This window comes from Ovis aries, chromosome 11 (assembly GCF_016772045.2).
Source record: "Ovis aries strain OAR_USU_Benz2616 breed Rambouillet chromosome 11, ARS-UI_Ramb_v3.0, whole genome shotgun sequence".
NCBI lineage: Eukaryota > Metazoa > Chordata > Mammalia > Artiodactyla > Bovidae > Ovis > Ovis aries.
In genome coordinates this window covers 39721778-39733729 of record NC_056064.1, presented here as the reverse complement: position 1 = coordinate 39733729, position 11952 = coordinate 39721778, and the positions used below count along the sequence as shown (strand labels likewise).

At 57.9% G+C, this 11952-nt stretch overlaps 1 protein-coding gene across 2 annotated transcripts; it reads left to right on the top strand.

Moving 5' to 3' along the window:
• The first annotated feature begins 211 nt into the window (after positions 1–211).
• NEUROD2 (neuronal differentiation 2) lies at positions 212–4305 on the top strand. 2 transcript variants are annotated; one of them, XM_027975458.3, is made up of 2 exons: positions 212–406; positions 1541–4305. In XM_027975458.3, exon 2 carries the CDS (start codon positions 1546–1548, stop codon positions 2692–2694), a length of 1149 nt encoding a protein of 382 aa, XP_027831259.1. In that variant the 5' UTR covers positions 212–406; positions 1541–1545; the 3' UTR covers positions 2695–4305. The 2 variants fall into 2 exon arrangements, with proteins under 2 accessions (XP_027831259.1, XP_042111857.1); XM_042255923.2 differs by lacking the exon at positions 212–406 and having other exon boundaries at positions 1105–4305.
• Positions 4306–11952: the final 7647 nt, after the last annotated feature.

The window sequence follows — 11952 nt, the reverse complement described above, 5'->3', positions numbered from 1 at the left end:
GAGGGCGGCAGAGATATTTATTTATTTCCTTTATTTATTTAATTTTTTTTTTTTTTTTTGGAGTAGAGAGTGACAGATGGCGGCGGGTCCCGGGGGAGCCGGCTCTCCCCCAATGCAGACGCATGCCAATCACCGTCTCTCATGTGATAGCTGCTGCCCGTGACGTGCCAAGCCCATATGGCCTGGCATAGAGGCTGGTACCCCGCCTGGTAGAGATGCCACACTCGCTCCGCGGTTCGCATGGCGCTCTGAAGACGCCGGCGCCTGCCGCCTTGAGGAGCCGCTGCCCCCGCTCCCTGAAGATGGGGGAACAATGAAATAAGCGAGAAGATTCCTCTTCTCCCCCCTCTCTCTCTTGCCCCCCTCCCCCCCCTCCCCTCCCCTCTCCCCTTGACTCCTCTCCGAGGTAAGTTGTCCGAAAGGGAGCTAGATCTGACCCGCTGGTTGGGGGGGTGGGCAGCTTCTTCGGCCGACAAGACGGTCCCCAAATCCCCCCTTCCTGGGATGATGCCCCCTCATGGGGTGGGCATCGGAGGAGCCCCGGGTTTCCTCTCGCATAAGGGGCTGCAGCTCAGGGGGCTGCGGAGGGAGGCGTCTCTGCCCGCCTTGGGCTTGGGGAGGAGGGGGAAGCAGGGTCATGGGGGGCGTGAAGAGCCAGAGATGGGAACCCCCTATGGTTGTCCCGGAGGAACCTTCGGCCTTTCCCTACCACCGGAAAAAAAGAGACAGAGAGAAGCAAACAAACAAATTTGGATTTTTTTTTTTTCCTATCAATCTCGAAATACAACGAGATCTGAAGAGACGTGTGGGAGGGAGGCAGTTTAAAGGGGGGAAGGGGGTCCCCGACCGCAGGGGAGACGGACGGGGCTCGCTTCTCTGCGTCTCCTCCCACGCCAGGGTTTCTCAGTCCTCGCCGCCCGGAGCCGGCTCCGGGAGCTGGGGACGCCGGGCTAGAGGAAACGGTCCTCCCGCCTCTGGAACTGGGGCTGCGGGGGTGGGGGCCGAGCCGAGGGCGGCGCGCGGCCAAGTTGCAAATTGGATTAGGGAGCGTGGGGGTGAGAGCCACGGGAGGGTGAGGGAGCAGGGCGGAGGGGCCCGGGCCGCTGGAGCCGCCGAGCAGGGCAGCTGTCCCCACCGGCGGCCGCCCAGCCTTCCCCCAATGCCGGGAGAGAACAGGCTTTCCGGGCGATCGTGCCGCCTCCCCCCGGCGAAGAGATCTGCCCCCTAAAGCCTCAGCTCCGTCCCCAGCCACACCCGGAGATGACCCGGCGCGGGGAGCGGCCCCTCGTTCAGGCGAGGGGTGGAGCCGGGGCCCAGCGCTGGGGAAAGGGCCTGGGCCGAGATCCCGGGCGCGCGGCCGGGGCAGGGCTGGGCAGGCTCGGGGTGGGGCAGGCGGAGGAAGTGGGCATCCAGGGCCCCCCGGGCAAGAACCCGCGCTGGACTCGGGGGTGGAGGCGAGTGGAGGGGGCGCGGCGTGAACCCAGCGCGCCCCTAACTCTGTGTCCCCTGTCTCCCTTTCCCGCCCGCCGGGCGTCCTCAGGCACCATGCTGACCCGCCTGTTCAGCGAGCCCGGTCTCCTCTCGGACGTGCCCAAGTTCGCCAGCTGGGGCGACGGCGACGACGACGAGCCGAGGAGCGACAAGGGCGACGCACCGCCGCCACCTCCGCCTCAGCCGGGGCCCGGGGCTCCGGGGCCCGCCCGGGCCGCCAAGCCCGTCCCTCTCCGTTCCGACGAGGTGCCGGAGGCCGCGCTGGCCGAGGTCAAGGAGGAAGGCGAGCTGGGGGGCGAGGAGGAGGAGGAAGAGGAGGAAGAGGAAGGGCTGGACGAGGCCGAGGGCGAGCGGCCCAAGAAGCGCGGCCCCAAGAAGCGCAAGATGACCAAGGCGCGCCTGGAGCGCTCCAAGCTGCGGCGGCAGAAGGCGAACGCGCGGGAGCGCAACCGCATGCACGACCTGAACGCGGCGCTGGACAACCTGCGGAAGGTGGTGCCCTGCTACTCCAAGACCCAGAAGTTGTCCAAGATCGAGACGCTGCGCCTCGCTAAGAACTACATCTGGGCGCTCTCGGAGATCCTGCGCTCGGGCAAGCGGCCCGACCTGGTGTCCTACGTGCAGACGCTGTGCAAGGGCCTGTCGCAGCCCACCACCAACCTGGTGGCCGGCTGCCTGCAGCTCAACTCGCGCAACTTCCTCACCGAGCAGGGCGCCGACGGCACGGGCCGCTTCCACGGCTCGGGCGGTCCGTTCGCCATGCACCCCTACCCGTACCCGTGCTCGCGCCTGGCGGGCGCACAGTGCCAGGCGGCGGGCGGCCTGGGCAGCGGCGCGGCGCACGCCCTGCGGACCCACGGCTACTGCGCCGCCTATGAGACGCTGTACGCGGCGGCGGGCGGCGGCGGCGCGAGCCCGGACTACAACAGCTCCGAGTACGAGGGCCCGCTCAGCCCCCCACTCTGCCTCAATGGCAACTTCTCGCTCAAGCAGGACTCGTCGCCCGACCACGAGAAGAGCTACCATTACTCTATGCACTACTCGGCGCTGCCCGGCTCGCGGCCCACGGGCCACGGGCTGGTCTTTGGTTCGTCGGCTGTGCGCGGGGGCGTCCACTCGGAGAATCTCTTATCATACGATATGCACCTTCACCACGACCGGGGCCCCATGTACGAGGAGCTCAATGCGTTTTTCCATAACTGAGACCTCGCGCCTGCCCCTCCTTTTTTTTTTTTTTTTTGCCTTTGCCCGCACCCCTGCCCCCAACCTCCCCACCCACCCAGCGCAGGGGCATCCCCACCTACCCCGGCGCGGGGTGCGGGGAGCGGGCAGTCGGTTCTGCCGCTCTCCTGGGCAGCGCGGTCCTCTTATCTGTGGGTGCCCGTCCTAGGGGCCTCGCTTCCCCCAGGGGACTCGCCTTCTCTCTCCCCAAGGGGTTCTCTCCTCCTCTTTCCCAGGGAGTACTTCTACAGGGACCCTCTTCGGGCACTCTCTGGAGACCCCTCCCCCATTCCCAATTCCTGCACTGTCTCCTCTTCCCCTTTCCCCCTGCAGGCCCAAAGGCTTTGGTAAGGGGGGCAGCTGAGTTGTGGTATACTGTTTTCCTCCTATTATTATTATTATTATTGAAACAGTCACCGAGCTGCTGAGGAGCCGGGCGCCCCCTCTTTCTTGAAAAGGGCATAAGTCTGGGCTCCAAGCCTGGACCTGGAAGCCCTTATCCCCAACCCCTAGTCTCAGCGTTTTGTGAATTTAATTTTGGCGGGAGGGAACGTGGATTGAGAGGAAAGAGAGAGGCCAAGATAATTTGTAACTAGAGTCCATTCCCCCCTTTTTCCTTTTTTAAACAAACATACATACAAAAAAAAAAAATAAATCTGAGGCGACGGAGGCCGAACGCAGAGTCCGGATCAGAAAAAAACGCAGTAAGAACTTTTAGAAGCAATAAAAGGCAAAAAATACTACTACCAATAATAAAAAGACACAAATATCTATGCAAGGAGGTTCTGACTGAGCCTAGCGGCCCGGCCCGGCCCCGGAATGCCCCTCCGGGCCCGCGGGCCGCGCCGCCCAAGCGCGGATCTGTGCACTTTGGTGAAGTGGGGGCCGGCGCTGCCCCCTCCCCTCCCCAGGTTCTTACAATCAGAGACTCCGAGATTTGGGGCCCCAGTGCCACTGCCCTCCCCCGCCCTGTCCCCGTTGTGCGTCATGCTGTTTTTTAAAAATCTGTTTCCAAATTTGTATGGAATGGCAAACTGTTGGGGGGTCGGTTTGGGGAGGGAGGGTTTGCATGAAAGACACACACGCACACCACACCGCACGCACACGCAGGCCCAGAGCTGGCGTCGGGGGGCAGAGGGAGGAGAGCTCGCTGCCCCCCAACCCCCCTCAGGCAGCTCTATCCCTTCCCGGGACAAGGGTGGAGACCCAGACCTGAAGGCAGCCCCGCCTCTGCCCGACTGTGCCTCTTTGGGCCTCAGGCGCCCGGCGATTTCCGGTGGCTGGAGAGGGAGTTTTTGTCCTAGGCATCCTCTTGGCTCTGGCTGACAGGTGGGCAGGGAGAGGGCTGGGGACTCCTTCTGGAGGTTTCCCAAAATAAAAGGGGCAAAAGGAGAACCTCTCCCCACCGGAGGCAGGAGATCAGACATCCAAACACACGATGCAAAAATGCAAACCCACAGGCGAAACACCCACACACTCACACGCAATTTTACCTTCCTCTTGTAGAGAAGATGAAACTCCCGTCGGACACCCGAAGTGCATTGCGTGTTTCTGTTCAGTTTAATGACGATTAATAAATATTTATGTAAATGAGATGCAAAGCCGGACCGGTTTTTCACGGTGGCCTCGTTTCATTCCGGGCATTGAGCTGGGATTCAGCGTGATGAAAAAACAGTCAATGACTGTGTGGTGGCCAGGTAGAGGAACCCTGGAAATTCCTGGGTAGGATTCCCACACTACAAACCCCCTCACACCCACCCACTGGGCACCGAAACAGCTGCACTTGCTGCCCCTCACAGACCTTACACAGACTTACAAACGCCCCCCAGCACAAAGCATTGCGCTAATCTCATTACACTCCTTCAGTTCCCCAACATGCACACGCACCTCTTTTGAAAACAAAGTATCTTTTCATCACTGAAAAATAACTAAGATGAGAGCAGTCAGTCATTTTACAATCTTTTGCCCACTGTTGCAAAAAACAAACAAACAAACGAGTGTGTAGAACTCAAGAGACAACCATTTGAGCCAGACAGGGATGCTTGTAAATAGAAAAACTATCAGGTTATGAGGATGAAATATTAATGGAAGAAGTCTTTCCAGTCTTAAATTTAAAATTTCAGTGGACTCAAGGGAATCAGCCATTTTCAGCCTCAAGAATATTGAAATTTGTAGAGGTGTTGATGGAGTTGATGGAACACCCCCGGAGTTCTGTGAGGGGGCCTGAGTCTAGGAGCTCACCAGGTAGATAGAGTGGAGCTTGACATAGCCACTAGCTTCCCCTGACCAGACAGCGAGAAGCCTTCTGATACACACCGGGACAACCCCCTTCCTGCCTGGTGCTGCTCCCGGTAAAAGGAAGCCCTCAGGCAGACGGCCCAAGCTACTTCCTCCTCTCAGGCAAGGTAACCTCAGGGTTCTCTGTCTCTGAGCCTCAGGAGCAGAAGCTGCTCTGAACTGACTTCCTCCGCAAAGAACAGCACCCCCCCCCCCACTCCAATCCAGACGCCAGTGCTCACTGGACTATTTGGAGAGGGGTCTAAGTTCCAAACACCGGCCATCCCAAAGCCTGAACACACTTAGGAGTGCCACAACGGGACTGTTTCTGACTCTGCTTATTTAAATTATTTTTTCAAAAACACTTCTGCTCGTTTTAGAGCTGAAATGGAGGTTGTAGTGTTGAGTTTGGGGCTTGAAGTCAGGCATACTGAGGCTTTTAAAGGTTGGCCCCAAGACCCCAAAATGAAAGCACCCTGACAAAGGAGGAAAGGGAAAGGCGCTTGAAGGACTCACTAGGCGCGAAAGGGTCCATCGGATTATACTCTGTGACCTTGAACTCCGCGGCTCGCATAAAAGACCAACCCGAGAAGGCTGGAGGCGGAGCTGCGACCGGGCCGGGAGCTGTCCACTCCCCGGTGCTGACTCCCGTCCAGGCTCTCGCTGTCCCTCCCCAGAGGGAGGCCGAGCTTCCCTGGCCCCGGGGAGCGCCACACAGCGTGAGGCCCCTTCCCAATGCCCGGTATGCTGGAATTCTGGAAAGAATTCTCCCACAGTTTTTGGAGAATTTCACTGGAATCCTTTCAAAATTACACCTCCTTCTCTGGAATTCTCATAGGATTGCTTCTCTCTAGCGTGAGATTTAGAACTGGGCCTTTCGTTCTGAGGATTCACCCCTGTCGGTGGTCTAAGGGTGGGTGTCTTATAGACCTCAAAATCATCCCTACTTTGGGAAAGAAAGAAATCGGTTCACCTTCAACCTCCCTCATTTCTTACGTGGAGTATGGACCAAAGTGATCATCTCAGACCCAAATCTGGAGTCAGATCTGTTCATGGCATGGGGCATGGCCTGGCAGGAAGTGGGAGAGAAAAGGAACTCAGTACACATCCAGAGGCCTGAGTCTTATCCTGCTCTAAGAACAAGGTTAATTGGGTTTCTCTCTAAAAGCTAGTTTTCTAGAGCCTGCTCTGAAGTCCCAGTCTAGGCAGGATTCAAGTGGCTTGGGACCAGAGGCAAAAGATCCCTCTACTTGGCTCCCCTGGGCAGACCACAGACTCCAGAGCTCTTCACTCTTCCGGCTCCTCCAAGCAGCTTGATTCTGTTTTTGAAGCCGGATTCCAGCCCACTCCCAAGGATGCTGATGACTCTAGGGCCACTGTGTCTGTGGTTGTTACTTCTGGGGAGGGGTCACTTTGGGGAGGGGATCCCTAGTGCCTCCGCTTCCTGCGAATCCAGCTTACTCACAAGCTGCCCCTTTCCCAATTACTGACCCTTCCCCCACACTCTGCTCTCTAGATACAATTTGTCCGCCCATTGCCCCCCTCCCCAACACTCAGCTTCCCTGGTGAGACGGCGAGGTGAGCAGGAGAAGAAGATGCACGCCGACACGAGGCCCCAAACTCCCCCTCGTAGGTCTTTTCCTCTCCCGCTAGTGCGCGCACAGACAGTGAAGCTCCAGGAACAGAAGGACGTGTGTGTGTTGGGGCGGGGGCTGGGCGGGGGGAAGGGGTCAGAGCGGTGGGAGGGAGAAGGCAAGGGGAAAAGTTGCCGAGAGGACACCCTCCTCGCGCCTTAACCTGAGCAAAGGAATCTCCAAGCAGGAGCTAGTCGGCTCGGCTCAGCTCCTGGGGCTGGAGCTGAGATCAGTCTGGAGGGTGTCCTCCCCTTGGTTTTCTCACCCCTGTTCAAAGTTCAGAGTTTGGAAGCGACTGAGAAATAGAAGTGTCTCTGTGTCCAGGTCATTTGTATATCAGGGGAAAAAGAGAGGAAAGCACTGCTGATTGTCTCCTCTCTGTTTAACCCTATTCCACCCAGGATCTGAACACTGACCCCCCCCCCCCACCCAGTGAACCCCTAGCTCTGGTTTTATCACCCGAAGGGACAGCTCAAGAAATCACTGAGTACAATCCAGGGAAACTGAGCCCCACTGGCATCAGAGACAGGGAAGTCCTGACTCTCCCTAGATTCCGCAGGCTTGTGTTTACTTTTCTCTTCTTCCCTTTTATGGGAAGTCCACAAGCTGGGGGATGCAAGGATCTTTCACAGAAGTCAGAGATTTCATTCCCTCTTGGGCAACTTTGCTTCCTCCTCTTCCCTAAATCTTTAACTTGAAGTTACCTGCTCCTTGGAGAAATCTGTTGATTTGAGGGAACATTGGGACTGAGGGATGGTTCTAGATTCCACAGTTTAATTCTCAAGGAAGGTGGGAAGAAAGAGACGATGGAGGCCAGGCCTGACCAGCCTTGGTCTTGACCTCCACTCTCAGGTTCACTGTGTGACAACAGGGGTCAGTCCAGTATTCCTGCCCCTATGTGCTCAAAGGAGAAAGCTTTTTATTTTGCTGAGATGTTGGAGGGGGCAAATGGGCTCAGCCATCACAACAGGCTTCTCAGCTCACAGCCCAAGACATGGTCACTTTTGTTTCTTTAGTACTGGGTGCCCAGGCACTGGCCACACAGGCCCGTGACGACCTGGGATGTAAAAATAACCTAAAACACTGCTGCTTTTCCAGATCCTAAAGTGGCTTCTGCCTTTCTATTCCACATTCATTTAAAATTCTGGACCAAGTTTTCCAATTTGAGAAACAGTAAGAAAATGTGCAGACACCTTGGGAGGGTCATTTTGCTCTCTGAAGTTTTCTCCACCCTAAAGCACTAGGGTGGGAGCTCCTCACTTGCTCCAGAGTGCCAGCCTGAGAAGGCCCTGACCAAGTCTGGGCTCACAAGCAAGAAGGCAACCGTTTCCTGTGGGCAGATGCCAAGGGATGGGAAACTCAGCCCCTTAGTGCAGGGAGAGGAAGCTGGGGTGCTCAGAGGGGGAGAGAGCCAGGGAACCCCAGAGATGTTGCTGTGCCAAGGGAGCTGGGACACTGCGTTGGGTGGAGACGCTGCCCAGATGCGCGCCTGGGTGTGGCTCTGGCGCCGCCAGCTCGCCTGCCTGCTCCAGCGCAGGAACCCGGCACAGTCTCCCAGGGTTGACTGAGGCTGCAGGATTCCACGGCCGAGTGTATGCCTGTTGTTCCGTTTTTCGAACCTTTCTGGGCTTCTCTCCACCTCTGTCTGCGTCTCATTCCTCTTTTTGAAATTAATTGAATTAGGAACGGGTCTTTCTGGGGCGCTTCCGCTTCTCGCCTGAGGCTGCAGCTAGCCAGGAGGCCAAGGCTGAGAGGTCAGGTCCCGCCAGGGCCGAGAGAGCCCCCGAGCCCCTTTGGGGACCCGAGTGCCAGTTCCTACCCTCAGCCAAGTCTTCGCCAAGGGCACAGCTGGGCGGGGTCTGGGCAGTCCGCCCGGCTTGGGACATCTGTTCTCGCCAGAGTCGCATTAAAGGCGAGAGGTGGGGGGGGTGGGGGTGGGGGCTCAGAACCAACCCCTCATTCCCAGTTGATACCTGCTTTTTGGACCGCAGGCGGCGGCAGCAGGGGACACTGGACTCAGAGTTTTTTCTTTCCCCTTGGGAAATGCGAGCAAATCGTGAGGGGCAAGTGCGGATTTCTCTTTTCCTTCACCTCTCCTGCTTCTTAATCAGATGCCACATCTGGCCTCACTCCTGGGGGGCAACAGGGCACTCCGGCCTCGCGGGAGTTGCCCGGGAATCCCCAGAGGCGCCGGCGCCCAGGATACCACCGGCCGGCCGTGTGCGGAACGGATCCCGCTTGCAGCGAACTAGCGTTCGGCTGGGCTCTGAGGCAGAGGCCGGGCGCGGCGCGGGGGGTGGGTTAAAAACAACTCAATTAAAACATCGTAAACATTTGAATTTATACTGGGGGGAGGGATGCGCTTTTTTTTTTTTTAATCTGAGAACCACACAGCCCCTAAACAAAACCAAACAAAATCCTTAACTACTGATCATTTTGTAGAAAAAGACAGAAAAATTCCTCAGACACTTCTCCCTTGATGCTTCCACGAGAAAAATTCCCGACTGGCCAAGCCCGGCGCCTGGACACCTCTTTACTACCCCAGCGCCCTGGCGACGAGCCCAGGTCGCCCCCTGCCCACCCTTCGCCCGAGCGTTGGTGCCAGTCTGTGCCACTCAGCCGGTGCCCAGTGCCCGGTGCCAGGCGCGGGGGGGGGAAAGCGGGGAGGAGTCGAGGCTCCAGCTTAAATTCCATGGCATCTGTTCATTATTATACAGTGAGGATTTTTATATGGACAGCTAAATTAAAGACAGATTTTTGCCAGAATTGCAGATCCCATAAAAATGATGACACAGGATGGGGGCTTTTTCTTTAAAAAAGAAAGAAAGATTAAAAAACACAATCCAACAAACCACAACCCAAACCTGTGCCCTCTCCTCCAACATCGAGGAGTTTCTTTGCCCCCTTTGCCTGCCTTCTCTTCCTCCACCAGCATGAGCTGCCCCAGGAGAACCAAACCCCAGCGGCTCTTCATGCCCATCCTGCTCGCAGATGCCCAGTGACCAACCAGCTTGCTCCCACAGCCGCCGGGGTAAGGGTGGAGGGAAGACAGGCAGAGGTGGGATAGCCAGGTCAGATGTGGAGGGTCAGGATGGGAACTGTTGCTGGGAAAGAGTGCCAGAAAGGGGAGGAGTCAGTTGATCTGACCTTTCCACCTTCCTCATTCAAAGGGCATGCTGCATTTTGGGCTGGTTGCCAAGGTTGGGCTTTGTCTGGTGAGTACCAGACATGTGGGGTCCTCCATTCCAGGGCACCAGACAGAGCCCAGGTCTCCCCTCTTTAATGGAGAAGGTGATCCACGGATTGGGCACTGGACACAAATTGCCCTGGAGCGGGAGTTCAGGAATTTTTAATTTCAGCATTTCTAGAAGGCTGGAACCTACACCTTGGTAATATTCTAGAACTTGCAGGGATTTAGAAATTCTGAGTCCTGGGTTAGGACCCAGACTTCCCAGACTCGCTTGGCTCTGGTTGCACTGACTCTAGCTGCCGTCCTGAAGTTCGGATATGCTGCTGTGGGGCCCTGGGGGAGACTGGGAAAGTCTAAGGAGGGGAGGAAAACCAGCCGAGGAGGGGAGGGGTGAGGACCACTCCCCGGAGTTCAGACAGGTCCCCCAAAATTAGTGGGAGTCTTTCTTATTTCTCTTTCATTCATTTTTTTTTTTCAGGGAAGAAAAATAAATACCCGTGAAGTTCTGTGTCCTCCAGACAATCGTGCTGTCTGTATCTGTGTCCGTCTGTAACTGTCTGTGTGGCTGTCTGCTCATCTCCCTCAGATTTGGAGCTGACAGAATTCATATCAGAAGAGTGAGCGCAGGGACATCTGTGTGCAGAATGACTGTGCCTACTCGAACCTGCCAATCGCTCCTGGCACGAGCTGGGTAACAAATGCCTGTTACCTCGGAATGCTGGCGGGTGGGGGTGGGGTGGGGGAGGGCGCCTGGCGCCACCCGGCTGCCGAGCCCTGCCAAGGCCCCCTCCTGCCCTCAGCGGGCCCCGCCCCCTTCCCTGAGTTGAGGGTCCACGGAATTGGATTGCTCATTAATTAGCAGTGATTAGAAAATTTGGGTGTCTCTCAGCCCGGGCCGGCCGGCATCCTCGGCCTCCCTAACCTCGAGCCCCGCTCCCCTCCTGCCCTTTCTCCACGTTCTCCGGATTAACTCCGGGTTTCCACTGAGGGCAGGCAGGCGGCCAGCTGGGGATGGGGTGGCTCACGGAATGCAGAGAAAGGGGTCTCTGGAGGGAAGAATTCCGCCGAAGTTGCCAGGAGGAGTTTCCGTCGCGAAGTGTGAGGTTCTGTGGGGAGGGGGTTTGCATAGACGCGGCTGGGCGGTGGGGTGGGGTAGAGAGACCGTAGATCGAGGACGGAGGACTGAAGAGAGACAGGGCTGGGGAGATGCGGCAGGAGGGAAGGAACCGAGAGGCCGGGCAGCGCCGACCCGGTTCCCTCGGCGCCGGGAGTCTCCGAGACTCCGCCCAGCCTGCGGCCGCGACCCCGCGGGCCTCCGCAGACCCCGGGCCCAGGCCTCCGGCCGCGCTCCCGGATCCATCAGCCGGTTCTGCTGTCGGAGGTGGGGGAAGGGAGGGCGCCACAGCCGGTGCCAGCTTGGGGTGGGGGGTATTGCTAGGAGGGGCGGAGAGCACATCGAAAATTCCGAGACATCTGTTCACCCACGGAGGAGACACCGGGCGCAAGAAGGCTGGGCGCCCCCACCCCGCCGGCTCTGCCCGCGGTTCCAGGGGCAAGGGCGGGACTCCCGTCCCCACCTCACTCCCCACCAAGCTCAGCCAAGCCCCCTACCCCCAGCTATCAAAGCTGGCCTGCAGAGCGGGAGGAGGGGGCGCCAAGCTTGGGATCAGACTGGGGCTGTGGAATTCAGGAGCTGCCGTCCTACTGGGGGGTCCCCAGAAGGGGAGAGTCCGGGACCAGGGGAGGGCTGAGTAGGGGGGAGATCCTGAAAAGGAGGCGGGTCTGTCAGAATAGATCTCCACAGAGCACACACAGACCCCCCTCCCCCGCCCCCCCCCACACACACACACTCGGATATGGATGCTCCCATTCCTGAAAAAACACAAAACTGGTCCCCTTCACACTCAGTCAATCACTTACGCATTCAAGCAGTTTTACAGATATTTGGTCTGTGCTGGGGCTGGGCTAGATACTAGGGATACACCTTCTTACCCACCGGAAGCTGTGAGCACATTCAATACTCAAGTGCACAGGCCCAGTGCTGCTCTGACATTCACACAGATTCTTAGTGGGAGGGGCACCTGGAGGGAGGAGGTTCCAGGGGCAGCACCATCCTCCTCCTCATAAGCAGCTTTCCCA